General features: G+C 43.9%; 1 protein-coding gene across 1 annotated transcript in view; it reads left to right on the top strand.

The window, feature by feature from the left end:
• LOC126188633 (alpha-amylase 2-like) overlaps window positions 1-20388 on the top strand; it is a 174049-nt gene extending 153661 nt beyond the window's left edge. The window contains exon 12 of the mRNA XM_049930269.1: window positions 20248-20388. Coding sequence (XP_049786226.1) covers window positions 20248-20259 — 12 coding nt within the window. The 3' untranslated portion in view covers window positions 20260-20388. The remainder of the gene's footprint in view (window positions 1-20247) is intronic.
• Window positions 20389-21017: the final 629 nt, after the last annotated feature.

Genomic DNA, 21017 nt, shown 5'->3' with positions numbered 1-21017 from the left:
TGCTGCGAAAACTACTGATCACCACAGAATGCCCTCGTTATTTCGAAACCATCATCGGAGTAAAGAAAAAGCGAGAATTTAAACTGTGAAGAAAAAGTATTTATATTAAGCAATTTCAACTTGATGGACAAATTACACACAGAATAAAATCTTTCATGGTATTGGCTCACATGTTGAAAAAAGCACAATCATTTTATGCTCGACAACAACAAACTATAATTCAAGAGGACATAGATGTTTTGTACACTGTGGCAGGTCCCCTTTTGCCAATGCGTTACTGTGTAACATAAACATTTACGAAACAAATCGTGAGAGCCTGCCTCGCCCTGTGTGTGTGGGAGACTGAAATTTTGTTAAAAGATATCGCCACAATGAAAAAAAAAGAGAAACTCCTGTTAAGGAGAATTCCGTGGTGCCCTAGCCATCTCATCCAACCTCCAGGCGGCATGTAATTTTTTACAAAATTGATCGTGAGAGTCACTTTGCATGGCGAGTAATTTTTTATTTTCAGTAGTCGTATTACACACACCAGATAGATCCAATGGGAATCTATGGAGGGAAGGTGTTCATTTCAAGAAACTCTATTGAAAAACGACATTAGAAGATGAACACAGAGGCGTTCTACAGTCCACAACATACATTTCATGTAAGGAGTGCGCTATTAAAAACACGATCATGACGATTATGCTACCATCACCCAGCATAAAAAGCGGTCTTGAGTCTACAGGCACAGACGGGTCACTGAAAGCGTTATGATTTCTGGTAGAAATGCTGTCCACGATTTGCAATCAAGTCTATCCATTCAACCACAAACTTGCATTGGATTCTGTAGAGACGTCTTTTAATGATTACAGCATGGGTGAATCTTATTCGTAGCACTCTTATATCTCGAAACAAGTCACCTTTCTCAAACCTATCTCCTAAGGATACCACATTGCAGAAACTCCAACGATGTTTTAGACAGTCCCACTGCATCTTGTAACTGCTCCTTAGTCTTTGTCCAACTCTCGCCGCAGCCTCATCCATGTGATCGTCCCAATTTAAGACAGACCTGGACGGAAGTCGGAGAGTGCTCTGTCAAGATCTTCTGCATCCTGTGCAGAAACAGGATTTAATGCGTAAAGACAGCTTTCTGACTCCTCAGTGAAAATTGGGACATGTAGCTCCGCCAATTGTTTACAGTGTGTAAGGCCAGATGCAAACTAAGCTTTCCCATGAAACACAAGGTAGTAGAAAAGATAGTACGAGCAGGTACAGTGATGTTTCTTGTTGGGTAAATTAGGAAGACTCTAGATCATTCAGGGCATGGAGGAAGGACAAGGATTTTGCTACGGCATTGCGATACATCTCCAAACTACATACAGGTACTGCAGTCCAAGGGAGATCATCGTCTCTCAGGATGCATTCATGTCTATCACCCAAACATTCTCTCCCATCTCGGTACTTTATACCATGCAACAGAGAAAACCTACGAACTATGAAAACTCCGCTAACGTCATCTGTTAGAGAACTCGCTAAGACATTACCATGGCCCCGTCTTCTGATATGTGTAAAAGAAATAGTCTTTCTGGCATTGACCTTATGTGGAGATCCCATTAAATATACAGGTATTGGTTCATTGGGGCAGGTGGCTCACGATCGAAGTCGTTTCCACAGACCGGTGTAAAGATTCATCATCTGTACTGTAGCAGGACCGTATTCAACTGATCATCAAACACACGAGAAGGTCCATGTGTTGTTCCTTCATAATCAGTTTAATACATTGTTTTTCGGTTGTAATGCATCCAATTAGTATACAGCGCTATACACTTTGTTTTTTCGACCATGACTTAGAGGACCATGTCAGCTGCTGCTAAACAGACATTAACAGGTTTCGATCCTTTGGCTCTTACAGAAAGATGAACTATCGCATGGCATAAACTATACAGCTTGCAGAGCACAGGCTGGTAGAAATAAAACACAGAGGCGATATTTCTCATTGACAGAAATGTGGAATACGTCACAACATAGGGAAACTGGAAGAGTTTGCGATATTGTTGAGCGCTTACAACAGCTCTTCGAAGGAGATAACCTGTACAGTTAATCTCACCTTCCCCATCGACAGGATAGCGAATGTCTTGGTGTTCCACTTCGAAAAGCATTGTTCATTCATTTTGCAGTCATGTACATGATTACTGCTCCAGTGCTGACGATCGGCGGAAGGTGCTGTTCACAAAGTGTGTGAGATAGTACAAATAAAATGGAGGCACTGTTATCTATTTGGTGAAAAAAAAATTAAAAAGATGTGGAGGGCATCGCAGCATATGGAAACAAGACGAGTCTGCAGCTTTGAGGAACGCTTCCAAACAAATATACGAAGGTGATGACCTCTACATGTAATCCCATGCTCTACAGTGACAAGTAGCAGATATCCAGTGTTCTTCCAAGGCTCCGTCCATCTCAACTGAGAGGGAACAGTCAATCATTATGCAGTAATCAACAGCATACTCAGCGGACAGTCGGGATGGGAAAGACACAGCTTATATGGGACGATGTACTGTAATACACACCGCATTGATAGCGAGATCAATTTTAGCAATCTTACCTGTTGTTCCATAATTTCAATGCCAGTCAGTGACACAGTTGAACGTGTTCCAATTTCTACCTCATCGCTAAATCACCCCTCCACTACTTTGCAAGTACTGAATAATAGATTGTGCATGCAGGTAGATGACAGTGCTGTACATCCAGTCGACCATATACACCAAATTATACCAGGCAGCGTCCTATACCGTTGCAAAGGGGTTATCTACATATGTGCAGCACATCGATCATAGTGCAGAATTTACGATTACGACTGGCCACCTTTCCCTGTGTGGATGGATGCCACAGAATTGTACATTCGTAGGTCAAAGTCGGAGATTGACAGATCCCTCCAAATTTGTCCTAGAACAATCCTTCCTGCCACACTAATTTTACCCATAGCACCTGTCCAGATGCACAAGATCTCCCCAGATGCGTGCCTGTCGAGGAGGGTCACACCTCTTATCAGTATATATTGTACATGAAAGTGTTGCATTGCTGTAGCATATGGTTATACATGATGGAGGTCCAGACGCATGGAGTTTGAAGCATTTCACGTAAATCAACCGTGTGATCAATTCTGAAGCGTTATTCCGCTGTCTGGAGTCAGTACCAGGAAGGTAACGGCAAGAGAGAAATAATCATAAAGCATAAAAGCACACTCCTATCATTACACAGTCCTGCACTTCTTTCTAGTTGGTTTATAAGCAGCTCGTGCTGTGGATACACACTGACAATGCATTCCTAGGATACCAGAATAGTGTAGAAGGATGTAGTTTTACCAATTTAAAATTTGTTTCAATAGTGAATGGGGTAACATACTTGTGGGGTGGTTGTATGTCTGATTTTGGACAAATATATCCTCCACTAGAGTATTAAGAACATTGCATTCCACACTACCAATACTTTGGAAAACGTATGGTTCAAATGGCCCTGACCTCTATGGGACTTAACTTCTGAGGTCATCAGTCCCCTAGAACTTAGAACTACTTAAACCTACCTAACCTAAGGACATCACACACATCCATGCCCGAGCCAGGATTCGAACCTGCGACCGTAGCGATCGCGCGGTTCCAGACAGTAGAGCCTAGAACCGCTCGGCCACTCCGGCCGGCTGAAACCGTATGGCTTTAACAGTATAGCATTTTTAGGTGCAGAACTGTGTAATCATAGGAGTGTGCTTTAATGCTTTATGATGATTTCTCTCACGCCTTCCTGGTATTGTCTCTGGATAGTGGAATAATGCTTCAGAATTGATCGCTCAGTTGATTTACTTGAAATGGTTTAAACTCCAAATGTCTGGAGCTCCATCATGTATAAACTATGCGTTATAGCAATGCAAGACTTTCATGTGCAACATATACTGATAAGAGGTGTGACCCTCGTCGACAGGCACACAACTGTGGAGATCTTGTGCATCTGGACAGGTGCTGTGGGTACGATTAGTGTTCCAGGAAGGATTGTTCAAGGACAATGTGGGAGGGATCTGTTAATCTCCGACTTTAACCTACGAATGTACAATTCTCTGGCATCCATCCTCACAGGGAAAGTTGGCCAGTCGTAATCGTAAATTCTGCACTATGATCGATGTGCTGCACATATGTAGATAATCCCTGTGCATCGATATAGAACGCTGCCTGGTATACTTTGGTGTATATGGTCGACTGGATGTACAGCACTGTCATCTAGCTGCATGCACAATCTATTATTCAGTACTTGCAAAGTAGTGGAGGGGTGATTTAGCGATGAGGTAGAGATTGGGAAGTGTTCTACCGTGTCACTGATTGACGTTGAAATTACAGAACAACAGGTAAGATTGCTAAAATTGATCTCGCTGTCAAGTGCAATATGTATTACAGTACACCGTCCCATATCAACAGTGTCGTTCCTATCACGACCGTCCACTAAGTATGTTGATTACCGCATAATGATTGACTGATACCACTCGGCTGAGATGGAGGGAGTCTAGGCAGAACACTGGATACCTGCTACCTGTCATTGTGGAACATGGGATGAAATGTAGAGCTCATCACCTTCATACATTTGTTTGGAAGCGTTCCTGAATGCTGCAGACTCATCTTGTTTCCATATGCTGCGATGCCCTCCACATGTTTACATTTTTTTTTCACCAATAAGATAACAGTGCCTGGTTTTATTTGTACTACCTCACGCACGTTGTGAACAGCACCTTCTGCTGATGATCAATACAGGAACAGTAATCATGTACATGACTGCAAAATGAAGGAACAATGCTTTTCGAAGTGGAACACCAAGACATCCGCTATCCTGATGAGATTAACTGTACAGGTTATCACCTTCGAATAGCTGGTGGAAGTGCTCAACAATGTCACAAGCTCTTCCAGTTTCCCTATGTTGTGACGTCTTACACATTTCTGTCAATGAGAAATGTTACCTCAGTGTTTTATTTCTACCAGCTTGTGTTCTGCTAGTTGTATAGTTTACGACATGTGATGTTCAGCTTTCTGTGAGAGCCAAAGGATCGAAACCTGTTAATGTCGGTTTAGCAGCAGCTGACATGGACCTCTAAGTCATGGTCGACAAAACAAAGTGCATGGCGCTGTATACTAATTGGATGCATTACAACCGAAAACAATGTATTAAACTGATTATGAGGGGAACTTTGCACCGGTCTGTGGAAGCGATTTCGATCATGAGCCACCTGCTCCAATGAACCAATACCTGTATATTTCATGGGATCTCCACATATGGTCAATGCCAGAAAGCAGGCTGTATTTGTTTCAGGTATATCAGAAGACAGGGCCATGGTAATGTCTTGGCGAGTTCTCTAACAGATGATTAGTGGAGTTTTTATAGTTCGTAGGTTTTCTCTGTTGCGTGGTACAAAATACCGAGGTGGGAGAGCATGTTTGAGTCATAGACATGAATGCACCCTGAGAGATGCAGATCTCCTTCGGAGATGTATTGCAAAGCCGTAGCAAAATCCTAGTCCTTCCTCCATGCCCTGAACGATGTGGAGTCTTCCTAATTTTCCCAACAAGGAACACCACTGTACCTGCTCGTACTATCTTTCCTACTACCTTGTGTTGCACGCGAAATCTTCGTTTGCAGCTGGCCTTGCACACTGTACGCAGTTGACGTAGCTACACCGACATGTTCCGATTTCCACCGAGTGGTCAAAAGCTGTCTTTTCGCATTAACTCAGCTCGTCCTGTTTCTCCTTGGTATGAACAAGGTCTTAGATATAGCGCTCTCCGACTTCAGTTAAGGTCCGACTCGAATTGGGACTACCAAATGGATGAGGCTGCCGTGAGGGTGGGGCAAAGACTGAGCAGCAGTTACAAGACTCAGAGGGACTCTCTAAAACGCAGTGTTGGAGTTTCTGCAGTATGGGATCCTTAGGAGATGGATTTGAAAAAGGTGACTTGTTTCAACATATGAGAGTGGCTTGAATATGATTCACCCGTTTTGTAGTGATTAAAAGATGTTTCTACAGAATTCAATGAAAGTATGTGGTTGAATGGATAGACTTGATTCCAAATCGTGGACAGAATTTCTACCAGAAATCATAACTCTATCAGCGATCCGTCTGTGCCTGTAGACTCAAGACCGCTTTTTATGGAGGCTGACAGTAACACAGTCATCATGAACGTGTTTTTAATAGAGCTGTCCTTACGTGAAATGTACGTTGTGGACCATAGAATACCTCTGTGGTAAGCTTCAAACGTCGCTTTTCAATAGTGTTCCTTGAAATGAACTTCATCTTCCCTCCATGGATTCCCATTGGACCTATCTTGTATTTTTAATCCGACTGCTGAAAAAGAAAATACTCGCCATGCACAGTGACTCTCACGATCAATTTAATTAATTAGCCTATCAATTTGGTAAAAATGATGTGCCGCCTGGAGAATAGATGAGATGGGTAGGGCACCACAGAATGATTTTTGACAGGCATTTCTTTTTTCTGTTGTGGTGATATCTTTTAACAAAATTTCAACGTCCCACCTACCCAGGGCGAGACATGCTCTCACGGTTTGATTTTTAAATGCTAGTATTACACAGCATCGCCTTGGTAAAAGAGGACCTGCCATTGTGTACAAAACATCTATGTCCTCTTGAATTATAGTATGTTGTTGTCGACCATAAAATAATTGTGCTTTTTCCAACATGTTAGACAGTGACATGAAAGATTGTATTCTCTAACGTTACTTCACGTATCTGGATTGTTTGTAATACACCCGTACTTGACAGTTTATTTATAGGCACTGGATGTGAGAGATGCTCTCAAGTGATGTAATTTGTACATCAAGCTGAAATTGGTTAATATAAATGTTTTTTTCTCCAGAGTTTTAATTCTTACTTTTTCTTTACTCTGCTGATGGTTTCGAAATAGTGAGGACATTCTGTGGTGATCAGTAGTTTCCGCAGCAAAATAGTCAAAGTTTTTTATGTCTCTGCTGATCATCTGTAATCGGCGACGACAGACTTTGCTGGATGTCGCAAAATAATGAGATGCGAATTGTAAATGGACTGCGCCTATTTTCGTGGAAAGAGTACATTTATTATCGGCGCAATTCTGTTTTCTTTTTTTTTAATTGTGCTTCATTATATGAGAGGCATTGATATCAAATACAATTGTTCTCCATCGTAGAAAGGTGGGCGCGGGGGTGAGTCTACTGTGGGTGGTCGCCGGACACATCTGCGCCTCGACTAGGGGTGCTAAATTTCCCTTTTGTGTTGGCGAAGGGCCGTCGCCTCAAGGTGGGCTGTGTACCGCAAGCGACTGCGGAGGACCTGGTGAAACCCATGACCGCAGAGGGTTGACAGTGGGCCGCAGAGAAACAGCTAAGGACTTTGAGGAGCAGCTAGCCATTGAAAAAGCGATCTGGACCATTCTCCAGAATTTCGTTCTTGTTCCAGAGGGGTCCAGCCTTCTTGAGAAATACGTTTAACAGATTGCAAGAAAGAGTTATTTTGACGTTAAATGAAAGTATTGTCCATCACAGCACGACAGACCTATTAGAGGCATTGGAGTGTGCCTAGTTTGAGGGTGGTCGCCACCTGACCAGGGAGGCGGCGTGTGGAAGCTGTGTCGCTATATTTTACATGAACAAGTTTCACCTGGGGCAGCCGTCCTTTTGTCTCCTATTGTTCAGTCGACTATAAATGCTATTGTGTTTTGGGAAGGAGTTGTGCCTCAAGGCAGTTAGCGGTCGCGGCGAAGGTAGATGGGCAATAGAGTGCAAACCATGGCAGAGCAGCTGGCAATTTGAAAAAGCCTGTGTTCTCCCCATAGATGGATGGATGGACATAGATGGATGGAGGGAGGGAAGGAGGGAGGGTGGGAGGGCGGGAGGGGAGGGATAAGGGAGGTAAGAGGGTCTTGATTTTTGGCAGTTTGTAGACGCCTTTTGAGGAGAATGCACCTTCATCTACTGCCCACTTTGCAGTCTTTTCGGAGGACGATTTTCCCAAGTATATGTGTTGCATTATGACCCATTAATTTCGAGTGCTGGTTCTTCCACTACAATTTTGAAGGGTAATTAGCACTGTGATGCATTTTTTGCGTCTGTTGTGCTTGTGTGTATTGTCTTTGTCTACCTGGGCTGCAGGGCATCTGTAGCGAACTCTGACATCAACAACGATAGATACTGTCCTCAGCTGTAGGCTTACAGGTAATACACTTTTAGCCGGCCGGTATGGCCGCACGGTTCTTGGCGCTTCAGTCTGGAAACGTGTGAACGCTACGGTCGCAGGTTCGAATCCTGCCTCAGGCATGGATGTGTGTGATGTCCTTAGGTTAGTTAGGTTTAAGTAGTTCTAAGTTCTAGGCGACTGATGACCTCAGATGTTAAGTCCCATAGTGCTCAGAGCCATTTGAACCATTTAATACACTTTTAAAACTCCTCTCCAACACCAGCACCTTGTCAGTAGAACATATTTCCAGGCAAAAAGAATAGAGATAGTACCTTACACCACTGCCTTTTTCCCATCAGCTTGCAGGTAAAGAGTAAAGTTTGAGTGCGTCTGTGATTAGTTTCTAGTGGTATTGCGAATTTTTTTCACAGCAGCATGACACCAGTTGTGTGGTATCGTCAGTTTTTGAGCTGTATTGTGATTTTAGGCCGTCCTTGTGTAATGCTATCCATACAGTTGTGTAATTAGGCCCAATGTTTAAGATTAATTACCTAATTAGGACCAATCTTTACTTCATTTTCCCAACCAAAATAAATAATGTGCACTAAGCTAACCTTCCTCTCCTGCATCTGGACAATTTCGATGTGTTGGGGGTGCATCTGGGCTTTCCATCCAGTTGAACCAGGGTTCGAGTCCAGGATAGGGCACCGCCATTTTTAATTTACCATCATTTCCAAGTTCCTCTGGTGCTATAATTGTAATAGGGGGCTGCACTTGGGCTTTCCGTCAGGAGGAGTTGGGTTTGAGTCCCGAGAAGGGTATCATCATTTCCAATTTCTCGTTTGTTCCTGGGTGGAGGCGGTAGTGCGAGAGGTTGGCACTCCCTGAGATGAAGAAATTGCCACCAAAATTTGAAATTCTCCCCAAAATTCGGAATTCCGTCCAATAGGGTAGGTGGGGGAGGAGGAGAGGGTGGAGAGGATGTAGAGAGCTGAGTCCCACATGGAGGCTGAGGAAAACATATGACATCATCTGTGGATGGGGGTGTGCGTAGTCAGGAGGGGGGATTAATTGATCAATTTAATTAATTTGCATATCAGTTTGATAATATTAGTGTCCTCATACTGCCATCTTCCTACTACTGCCGTGGCCCACGGCAGAGAACATTTGACCCATGAAAAGTTACCATAGCTGACCATAGCTCCTGCGAATGATAAGTCCAACGAGGTTTATGAGTCCACAAGTAGGATACTGATGGCATGCGGCACAGAGTAACGCACAGCAGAAAGTGGAATAGCCCTTGCTAAAAAAGAATAGTAAAGACTAATTTTCCTTGAATGCGGGCGGATTTCTGTAACAGGTATCATTTCTCTCTATTTGCATGGTGATGTACTCATAAGTGCAGAACTGTATTGATAATCCCAGTGCTAAGTGAAATATTGATAATAATCGTTTAATTCATGATTTTCCCAACGTTGTGAAACTATGTTGCTATTAAAGTCATTCATTTTATGTTATTTTATTGGATGAACTATAGCAAACTCCTCCCAAACAGGCCATGAAGGCCCAACGGTACCGACCGGCCGCTGTGTCATCCTCAGCCCACAGGCGTCACTGGATGCGGATATGGAGGGGTATGTGGTCAGCACACCGCTCTCCCGGCCGTATGGCAGTTTATGAGACTGGAGCCTGTACTTCTGTCTAATGGTTCAAATGGCTCCGAGCACTATGGGACTTAACTTCTGAGGTCATCAGTCCCCTAGAACTTATAACTACTTAAACCTAACTAACCTAAGGACATCACACACATCCATGCCTGAGGCAGGATTCGAACCTGCGACCGTAGCGGCCGCGCGGTTCCAGACTGTAGCGCCTACCGCTCGGCCACGCCGACCGGCACTTCTGTCTAATATCTCCTCAGTGTGCCTCACAAGGGCCGAGTGCACTCCGCTTGCCAACAGCGCTCGGCGGGCCGGATGGTCACGCATTGAAGTTGTAGCCCAGTGCGACAGTGCTACATTTCGGCGATCTGACAGGAACCTGTGTTACCATTAAGGCAAGGCCATTGGCTTTATTGGACGATAGCTTTACAAATTATGTTTTATGCGGATTTCAGTTTCTTGGAATTTGTATTAAAGCGATAAAGTGATGTCAAATGTGTGTGAATTCCTAAGGGACCAAACTGCTTAGGTCATCGGTCCCTAGACTTACACACTACTTAAACAAACTTATGCTAAGAACAACACACACACCCATGCCCCAGGGAGGACTCGAATCTCCGGCGGGAGGGGCCACGCAGTCCATTACATAACGACTCAAACCACACGGCCACTCCGCGCGGATAAAGTGATGTCCTAAGCACCAGTATAAACCCATTACTATCACTACACCAAACTATTATATGTAGAAATGTAATTGTTATTATTGTTAAAAGCATAGACATTTGTGGAGTGTGAAAAGTGACGGTGGCTGCAAGTTATACAGGGTGTTACAAAAAGGTACGGCCAAACTTTCAGGAAACATTCCTCACACACAAAGAAAGAAAATATGTTATGTAGGCATGTGTCCGGAAACGCTTACTTTCCATGTTAGAGCTCATTTTATTACTTCTCTTCAAATCACATTAATCATGGAATGGAAACACACAGCAACAGAACGTACCAGCGTGACTTCAAACACTTTGTTACAAGAAATGTTCAAAATGTCCTCCGTTAGCGAGGGTACATGCATCCACCCTACGTCGCATGGAATCCCTGATGAGCTGATGCAGCCCTGGAGAATGGCGTATTGTATCACAGCCGTCAATACGAGCACGAAGAGTCTCTACATTTGGTACCGGGTTGCGTAGCCAAGAGCTTTCGAATGCTAAATGAAAGACAAAAGGGTTGAGGTCAAGAGAGCGTGGAGGCCACGGAATTGGTCCGCCTCTACCAATCCATCGGTCACCGAATCTGTTGTTGAGAAGCGTACGAACACTTCGACTGAAATGTGCAGGAGCTCCATCGTGCATGAACCACATGTTGTGTCGTACTTGTAAAGGCACATGTTCTAGCAGCACAGGTAGAGTATCCCGTATGAAATCATGGCGGTGAATCGAGGAAGTACAGTACATACTGACGAAACTAAAATGAGCTCTAACATGGAAATTAAGCGTTTCCGGACACATGTCCATATAACATCTTTTCTTTATTTGTGTGTGAAGAATGTTTCCTGAAAGTTTGGCTGTACCTTTTTGTAACACCCTGTATACCCGAATCGTTGATCAGCTGCCTTCCGCTTACACTTTTTTTTTATTTTTATTAAATTGAAGCACCCAGAAAGGGAGGAAGAAACGAAAGGAAGCTGCACAGGTTTAGAGGGTTCGTAACGTTATTTCAGTGATACCAACAACGAGTCAAATTTACAAAGGACTTGGCAGTATGAGTCCACTTACCAGCATCACGTTGCCCCCCCTCCCCTTCCGACCTCGATGCATGCATTGATTCGCTTTGGAAGCGTGTCATAAGGCCTTGGTATCCTCTCCTGAGGCTAGCTGGCCGATAACTGTAGTAACAGGTACTTAATATCGTGGGTACTATCACTGGGACGAAGTTGACATCGAAGCTGACAAAGGTATTACAAAAAATGGCTCTGAGCACTATGGGACTTAACTGCTATGGTCATTAGTCCCCTAGAACTTAGAACTACTTAAACCTAACTAACCTAAGGACACCACACACATCCATGCCCGAGGCAGGATTCGAACCTGCGACCTTAGCGGTCGCGCGGTTCCAGACTGTAGCGCCCATAACCGCTCGGTCACTCCGGCCGGCAAAGGTATTACCGTGTGAATACTGCTCAGTATGGCGATTCTCCCGTGTGGTGGTCAGTGGTGGCCGACTCGAAGCTTGACGACAAGTAAGCTTGTCCTGACGTTCCCATTCAGTCCAATGTTGGGCCGCTGTGACGTGCGCAAACCCCACAAATCTGGATATGGCATGGTTCGACCGGATGGCCAAATACACAATGAGACTCATTCCAGTCTCTGTCATCTGCTGATAATACTGTTTTGCATCTCCGTATCGACAGCCAACAGTCAACATCTGACACTGTTAGAGTCCCTTAAATGCTCTGGTGACAACACCAACTCAAATAACACTAATTCACTCTGGTGGCGTTCTGCTTGTCACAGAAAACTATAACTCTAATATTGACATACTCGCTGACGGTGTATACATGTACGGAGTTACACTGGCATCCGACCATGTCTTCTGGCTCCTTCACTTTTTTCTCTTAGGCAGTTTATTTATCTGCCATACATTTTTCCTGTTTACACGGTTCAGTCACATTAATGTGACCAACGCCTGTGTTCGACGTCAACGTGCAATAAGCACTCACAGACGGCAGGTAGCAGCACTAGCTAGCAGTGGAGGGTAAATTAAGAGTGTCGGAAGGGGGAGGGGTGGGGGGTGGAGAAGCGCGAAACAGTGCAAACGTTATTGTAATGCGGAAACGGAGCTATTTACGTGCCATACAAGGAGCATGATCATTGGCTTTCGAGCGAAGGGTGGAGGCATTCCCGAAAGGGGTCAGATTGTAAATTGTTCATGTGTCACCGCGGTTAAAGTATACCGTATATGGCAAAATGGCTCTATCCAAAACCGGCGTCGAGGCGACTGTGGTGTACACGGACCGTACAGGTTAGGGGTAAACGACAGCTGCGGAGATGTGGACGGGCGAATAGACGGGTTACTGCTGAGCAACTGACCGCCCACGTGAGGCAAGGGGCTACGAACAGTGTCTCCTCGACGACTGTTCAGAGAACGTTGCCAAGAGTGGTGCTCCACGGCAGGCGCCTTGTTGGTGAGCCCACGCTGACTGCTGTTCAAAGACGACGAACCCTAGAATGTGCACGCCAGTACCGCAACTGGACGTCCGCTGACACCCAGACCTCCAGATGTCAGACGTTCAGATGGGCACCAAACGTTGTATGTCGATAGAGTATGAACCAAAACACCGATTTAGTTCGTGCTGTGTGCTATCGTCCTGTAGAACATGCGTAAACGTAATTAAAAGCATCATCAGAGCTACAGAGGAGAGGAAAAGCGTATCTGTAGTGACCGTGCTGTAGATCTCGAGTGAGTGAGCAGGTAGAGAGTTCGGTCGTCGTACCAAAGTCCCGCGCTCAAACCCCACTGACGACAAGTTTTGTATACCGTTTACGCGTGAAACTGTTGTATAGGAGCACATTTTCCTGACATGTAAAAGGACTTTTCGGAGTTTGTAACAACGTTCTTTTAGCAGTCTGCTTTCACCTCGTTACTTGATAGTTATGAATTTATTACTGATCTTATTATTTTGTTTATTATTAATTATTGTTATTAGTATTACTTCCGCACGTGTGATGCAATTGTTTCTTTTTTTCTGATTGTGTGTTCTGTGAAATTATAAATGTGCTCTACAAGTTTACTACTCTCAAAGAAGCGAAGCGAAAGCAGACTGCTAAGAGAACATTGCTGTAAATTTCAAACAGACCTTTTACTTGTCGTAAACACGTTGTCCTGTATAACACTTTCACGCATAATACAGTAGAAAAATTCATCGTAATTTGGGTTTGAACCCTGGACCCTAGGTATGTTTATCAAACGCTCTACCAGCTTCTGCAAGGAAGCTACATGTGTTACTTACAGTTACGCTTTTGATGTGCTCCTTAGTTCTGGTGTTACTTTTAATTAACGTTTACTCTCCTTCTGCTGGACGACAGAACATAGTACGAGCTAAATCGGAATTTTGGTTGATACTCTACCGACATACAACGTTTGGTACCGATCTGATGATCTGACGTCTCGAGGTTTCGGTGTGAGTGGAGACAGGTGGCCCTTTCAGATGGTTGATCTGTCAAATGGCCATTGGCGTGAACAGCGTTAAACGTATGAAGGTTCCAGGCCGAAGGAGGCAACTTTATTGTCTGGGAAATGTTTACGTGGCATTCCCTGGGTGTTCTTGTCATTCCGGAAGCCACAATGGCTCAACCAAGTATGCATTTATCTTGGGGACCTAGAGCAGCATTACGTAAAGTTTGTTTTTTTCCTCGGCGCGATGGAATCTACCAGCAGGACAATGCAAAGTAGCTCGCAGTGAGTGTGCATGATTCTAAGAGGACCAGCTTGCATACTCCTCGGGCCACCAAACACCCTGCATTTAAATACAATCGAGAATCTGTGGGACGACCCCGATCGGGCTGTCTGCGCCATGAATTCTGAATGGAGAAACCTAGTACTGGAGTCAGGACGGCTCCACACCTCTGTCGGTAGCTTCCAGAACCTCTCTGACTCCCTTCCTGCACGTCTCGCAGCGGTCCGCACTTCAAAAGGTGGTTATTCGGGCTTTTGACAGGCGGACACATTAATGTGAGTTTATTTTGAACTTCAGGTGTCAAGCCTTGCGCGAAACGTTCACCCTCTGTGGATCTCCCTGCATTTTATTACAATGTTTTGGCCTTGCGATATCCCTATACTAAAGAGGATCATCTCCGAACGCCCTCAGAGCTTCTGACGTTATCCACCAGATCATTTAGGTACATCGTGAATAGTAACGGCCTTCAAACACACCCTCGTTACATGTGACGATTTTGCCCCGTAACGGCTTTTTCTGTTCCACATGCTTAGAAGTCTTGAATCCTCTCTAGCTATATTTCTAACTATGTACTCAAGTCACTTAACATCATTTTAATGTCTTCAGAGTAACAGTGCTCATACCTAGGCAGCGAGAAACAAACTTGCAGCGACAAAACTAAGAGAGAGTGAAGACTTGACATGCAGCGGCATATTCATGTACCGTGCATGGCAGAGAAAGTATCCAGAATTTTGAATTTGTTTCTGGAAATGGTGGTGACACCCGAGGTGTTCGCTTCTTCCTTCTTTGACGGTTTGGTAGAAGTCCTCACTATCTTCTCTCTAGTGGCAAACTTACATTTCTAAATTCCAGTTACACATGACACCTTTGACACTCAGTTATTCGTGTTCTAATCTTAATTCACGTCAGAAAAGCAATCAAAATGCCATTTTGAAGGTCTACGGTTTCAGCAGTAGTTGCAGAACGCCGATGCTGATGTTTACCGGAGATGTCCGTGGAAATTGTGCAAAGAGGATGGATGTAACAGAGTTGCACGCTACAAATCTTTACTCAATGCTGCCCGTAGAATTGCCTGAAAGAGTGTACGAGCCCCATTGTGCGTAGTGGAGAAACGAAAATGTATACGTTTATATTCCACAGCATATTTCATTAGTTTCTTACTTGAGTGACACATCAGAGGAGCTGCACTGTGATAGATCACATCTGGACAAAATTCTAGAGACTGGGGAAATGTTTCGAACATTTTACTAGGCAACACACAACCAGAAATTGAAAAATTTGTCCTTAGCCTGAAAGTAGCAGTCCAATCGTGAAACAAGACAAATACATAAACTCAACAGAGCTTGTTTAGTGATTAAAGACTTCGTTAGAGCTGACTGTGGCCTTACAGCATCCAACTCGCATGCTCATAAATTCGTCACTTGTGTGAACTGCGCAACTCCAAAACAGTACATATTACCAAACAAACCAGAACATAAGATATCAGTTCCAATGAAAAAAGCAACAACATACAACGTCACAACACATTTGTTACTAATCAGTGTAGCAGACAATGTTTTGTCGAGGTGACTTTTTCTATGGCAGGCTGAAAATACTGTTTTGTACATAAACTCTCTTTCAGTTGACCGGGCCTCAATTAGCTGCAATTCGAGCGACGTCCATTCGGAAGAACCACTATATAAAGCACAGCATTCAAAAGGCTTCGGAAAGCTCTCCAAAAACTGCCAGACGCACTCAAATAATACAGTCTTTGCACCACAACCATGAAAAGTCATTAACGCTACAATTTTCAGTCAGATATTTTAACCTACAGACACCACAGTTGTTTGGCTGTGTCTGAATACATCCCGCTTAGCCACGCGTGTGGAATGTGACTAAGACCCTCATGAAACAGTTCAGACTCCAGTTTCCGTTGCTAATCAATACCTCAACTCTCACGGCTAAGTATGCAACTAAAAAAAAATCCTAGAGTGACAGCTCTCAAGATTAAATCTGAATGTGAAACTTTCCGATAGATTGACGCTGTGCACCGGGCCATCACTCGAACCTGGGATCTTTGCCTTTCGCTAGCAAGTCGTCTTCCAGTAGCGCTAGTCTCGCAAACTACGCAGGAGAACTTCTGTGAAGTTTGGAAGGTAGGAGGTGAGGTACTGGCGGAAGAACAGCTCTGAGCAGTGGTCGTGAGTCGTGCTTGGGTTGCTCAGTCGGTAGAGCACTTGCCCGCCTAAGACGAAGCTGCGAAGTTCGTGTACTGGTCCGGCGCACAGTTTCAATCCGACAGGCAGTTTCATATCGCCACACACTCCGCTGCAGAGTGAAATTTGAGTCGATCTGCAGTTTGCACTTTTGACGTGGAGAATAATAGTACTACTTGAACGGAAAAGAAGAAATTAAGAACAGCAAATCAAACATATTTCTCAGTGCTCGGTCACATAATTAAACTTTTATCTCAACATCAGCAGTACTTCTAAACCAAATTATTTGAAAAACATTTCTACGCTTCTAACTCATGCTCATTAAACCACCACTGAGTAATTAATCAAGCGGAAAAGCTTATTTGAATTATCGCTTCAATTAATATTTTACAATATAATTAAATTATTATTGTTAATGAGAGAGGAAGGAGTACATGTTACCTCTATGGGCAATAAAAAGAGAGAGAAAGAGCGATCTTGTCTTTGTTCTATCTTTTGTATCATACTTCACTGATAAATTATTCAACGTAGAAATGCAGATATCTCTCTGACCACGTTAACAGTGAATTTAATCCACCATGCCTGCGGTTACAGATGTGATCAACCCCGCGCATCGTCTCTGTCTTGGCGTCACAAGCATATACCATTGGATTTAGTTCATAGCGGATAGATGGTGTTGGTGTTGCGTCTTACGTATTCATGAAATACAGTAACACAGTTGGGCTTTACTACCTTGCTCTAAACATTTAATTTGAAAATAAAAACGTAAAATTTATTATCTGTTTTACTATCAATCTTCTGCCGTGGAAACAACTGCATGAAGTACTGAAGAAAAGAAATGAAAGCAAAAAATTAAAAGATAGTCTCCAATAACTCGCCCTATGCAAAAATAAAAAGAAATCGTTATCGCCAACCCTGCTTGCACTGTCTGCTTTATTGTGCACAGCGGACCTGAGGTTCTGTCCAGGGCGGTCTCTGCCAACTCGAGCTGTAACACCCGACGGCCTCACTCAACGAACACAATCTGTCACTGCCTTATCAATACCATCTTCCCAGAACAGCTTGAATGATTCAATTTCTCTATCACTGACAAGCGAAAATGCCACAATGTGGTCAGACCAATCGCTTCTCTGCATTTATGTGACAGATACACAGCACCGTGTTTTTCTTAGACATTAGAAGACCTTGTAACAGTACTGAATGCAATGGGTGGTGGAAGATAGAGGCTGTTTAGATGGTTTAACTGTACGGAAACGGATGTTTTGGGTGCGATGACATGCAGCTCGATTAAGACCACCTATGTTGATATGAGGCCTTTAAAAAAATAAAAAAATAAATAAAATAAGGATCCAATCGGTGGCGGAATGGGAACCACGGTGAAAATCAAAAATGCTTTATTTGCAACATTTAGGTTCACCTTCCAGCTACTTCTCTACGTAGCTACCGAGCGAGGTGGCGCAGTGGTTAGCATTCGGGAGGACGACGGTTCAATTCCGCGTCAGGCCATCCTGATTTAGGTTTCCGTGATTTCCCTAAATCCCTTCAAGCAAATGCCGGGATGGTGGCTTTGAAAGGGCACGGCCGACTTCTTTCCCCATACTTCCCTAATCCGATGAGACCGATGATTCGCTGTTTGGTCTCCTCCCCCAAACAACTCAACCCTACATAGTCCCCGCTCTGACTTAGACATTTGTCGTATCGTTGCAACCATTTTCCAAGCAGTCGCTTGTGTTTTCTCTACGCTGGTCTACAGCTCATTCTCTGTGCCAATTGCTGTCCTCGTACCAACGGTTCATGCTAGCAAAAAGATGAAAATAAGAGGGAGCCAAGTCCGGGCTGTATGGTGGGTTATCAAACACTTCCCATCGAAAATGCTGCAGGAGCATCTTTTTTGCAGTTCCAGTGTACAGCTGAACATTGTTACCAAGGACAGTGGTACAATATTGCTGTTCCCTTGTTGTGAATTGCCCCCCGTAGATGTCTGCGTATCGCCTGATGCCCTCTCTGAATACGATTACCGGTTGAAGCTCGCTTCCTTCCCCGACCGCCTATATACTCGTAATAAATATCAGTATGTCCCGCTTCAAAGTTCCTGTACCACAGCCGCAGTTCGCTATCACTCACGACACTAATGTAATATGGCCTGCATGAAATCAGGTGAAACCCGTCAGCATGACGAAATCAAATGACTGCACGCATTTCACACTTGGTGGGAGACTGTTGTTCTAGGCATCTTTACGTGCTTACGTTTTGCTCAGAACTGAAAAGTGGGACGTGATACGATTGACGGGCATGTTAGAGATACTGCGCAACACATCTGTGCGAAGCTTCATCGGATTTTCACTGTGATTTTAATTTCGCGATCGATGTGATCTTGAAAATAAAATATATCCCTCACAATTATGATGAACAACCAGATGCTTCCGTTTGCCTCTCATCTTTATCAAATATTTAAAGTTACTAGTCATTTCTTTCAAGATAACAGTTTTCAGGTCCATCAGCCTAAAATAGTAATTGAATGAAACAAGGGATGTTGAAAAGTCACACATATAAACAGGCGCGCGTGCGGCCCGGACATGAAAACCGCTGGAAATCCCTTGGACTGCCCGGAACACAGCTACAGACGTCGGGGGCAGATGCTCGGCAGTCTGGCCGGCCTGCGCGTGTTGTTGTGGCAGGAATGATGGGACACTGATGTCTCACACGTCCAGAAACTCCTGCAGTCCGTGCTACAACGATTGGAGGCTGTCTTCAGATTTCACTGAATTTGTCGCGACATTTTTGCTTGGCGAGCTTATATTAATCTGTGCTTCCCGCAAACTTCGATTGCCTCCTTTCTGTTACTCTTCCTTACTGTCGTCTGCAATTTATTTATCCCTGAATTCTGCATCAAGCCGGGTGCCGACTCCAATTTTTTAATATACTTTTCTATAAATCAGTTGGCGTCGCCTAGAGGGGATTTCGAGCAAGAACCTCAGCCATGATAACTTTTTCCCCTGTGCAGTTACTGAATTTTCTTTCACTTCGCTCATTAGTTTTTCTATTTACAATCTGAAAGCAGTACATTTATAATCAACTGTTGTTTTGCTAGACCTAACATAGATCAGGATTTTCTATTTGTTTCGGGGTGTACTCCCTTAGCCTTTGAAGATCACTCTTACCCGCAAGGCAGTAATGTTCTCTTCTGTTTACCTCCAGGGAGGATGGGTTGTCACTTTCACCGCCTCTGTCATTCCGAAGGTCTCTTTCTCTGCATAAAATATTTATGAACCGACCAATACATAGCTCCAGACACCCTTCTGTCGGATACCTACTCGTTACATACTGGAACAAACCGGTGCTACTTGATAAATCCCCCTGCCGAATAAAGGCGCATAACGTACCGAAGGTTCAAGAAATCTCAGATTCGCCGTCTAGCGCATGCTAACCAAAGAGCACGTAGGTAGCAGACACAGTATCCTTGCACGATGTCCTCGTGTTTACTCCAAAGTACATAAATTTTTACAGATACGTAACATAAATTCCTATTTTTTGTGTGAGTTTCATTCATTTTACTACTGTATCCAATAATCAGCATTCCAGTCGTTTTATTCCAACTTACGAAGCACAGGAAGGCACCGTAAAAAAAAAAAAAAAATGCAGCAACTGCTGTTACGTTGGTCATATCCATACAGTGACTTGTAATTTTATTGGCATACATATACACTCCTTGTTCTTAAGAATCAACTTTATCTGATATTTTCCTACTTTTTTCTTTCAGTTAACGCTGTGACTTGGAATTAATTACGTGCAGCAGTAATGACGTTCTTTTGGATCAACGTCAATACGAGAAGATCTGAAGAAGTGTTACATTTTAAATATATTATTGTACCTACATAACTCAGTGTTCTGAAACGTACGTTGCGTGGAACCTAAAATAAATGTTTATCCAAACATTTAGAAAGAGTTGCGCAGATGAAAGCACTAAGGTAATCACCTTGGTTAATTTCTCTAGAATAAGTCGTCGTTTCAACGACAGCTACGTGCAGCATGGGGAAAATGATGTGTCTCTGACAAACTGACGAAAAGAAGAAAGCGCACAGAAATGACAATGGAAATGTTACTATTTTCCTTTTTTCCCTATATATAATTTTCTTTAGTCTTTACCCAGCACGACCTACGCTTAAAGCATACAGCTATTTACACTGTCTACTCAGATTAATGTGACCACCTGCCAATTTGCAGTGCGGGTGCTAGACTGTCAGTGAGGTTCTGGGAGGTGCCGGTAGGGGCGTCTGAGCCGTGCCGATTCCAGTTCCGTGGCCAGGTATGCTGGGTTTATCGCTTCAGAATCCATGGCGCAAACAGCCCGATCGACGAGCTTCCGCAGATTCTCGACTGGGTTTAAATCCAGGGAGTTTGGTGACCAGGGAAGTACGGTCAACTCATCCTGGCGCCCTGCCGTACGTGGACGTGCACTGCGAGCTGTGTGACACGTTCCACTGTCCTGCTGGAAAATGCCACCGTGCCGAGGGAAAACAAATTGCTGTA

The sequence above is a fragment of the Schistocerca cancellata genome, chromosome 1, assembly GCF_023864275.1.
Source record: "Schistocerca cancellata isolate TAMUIC-IGC-003103 chromosome 1, iqSchCanc2.1, whole genome shotgun sequence".
Taxonomy (NCBI): Eukaryota; Metazoa; Arthropoda; class Insecta; order Orthoptera; family Acrididae; genus Schistocerca; species Schistocerca cancellata.
Note: the sequence above shows the minus strand (reverse complement) of the source record. Positions and strands in the feature narration are given on the sequence as shown.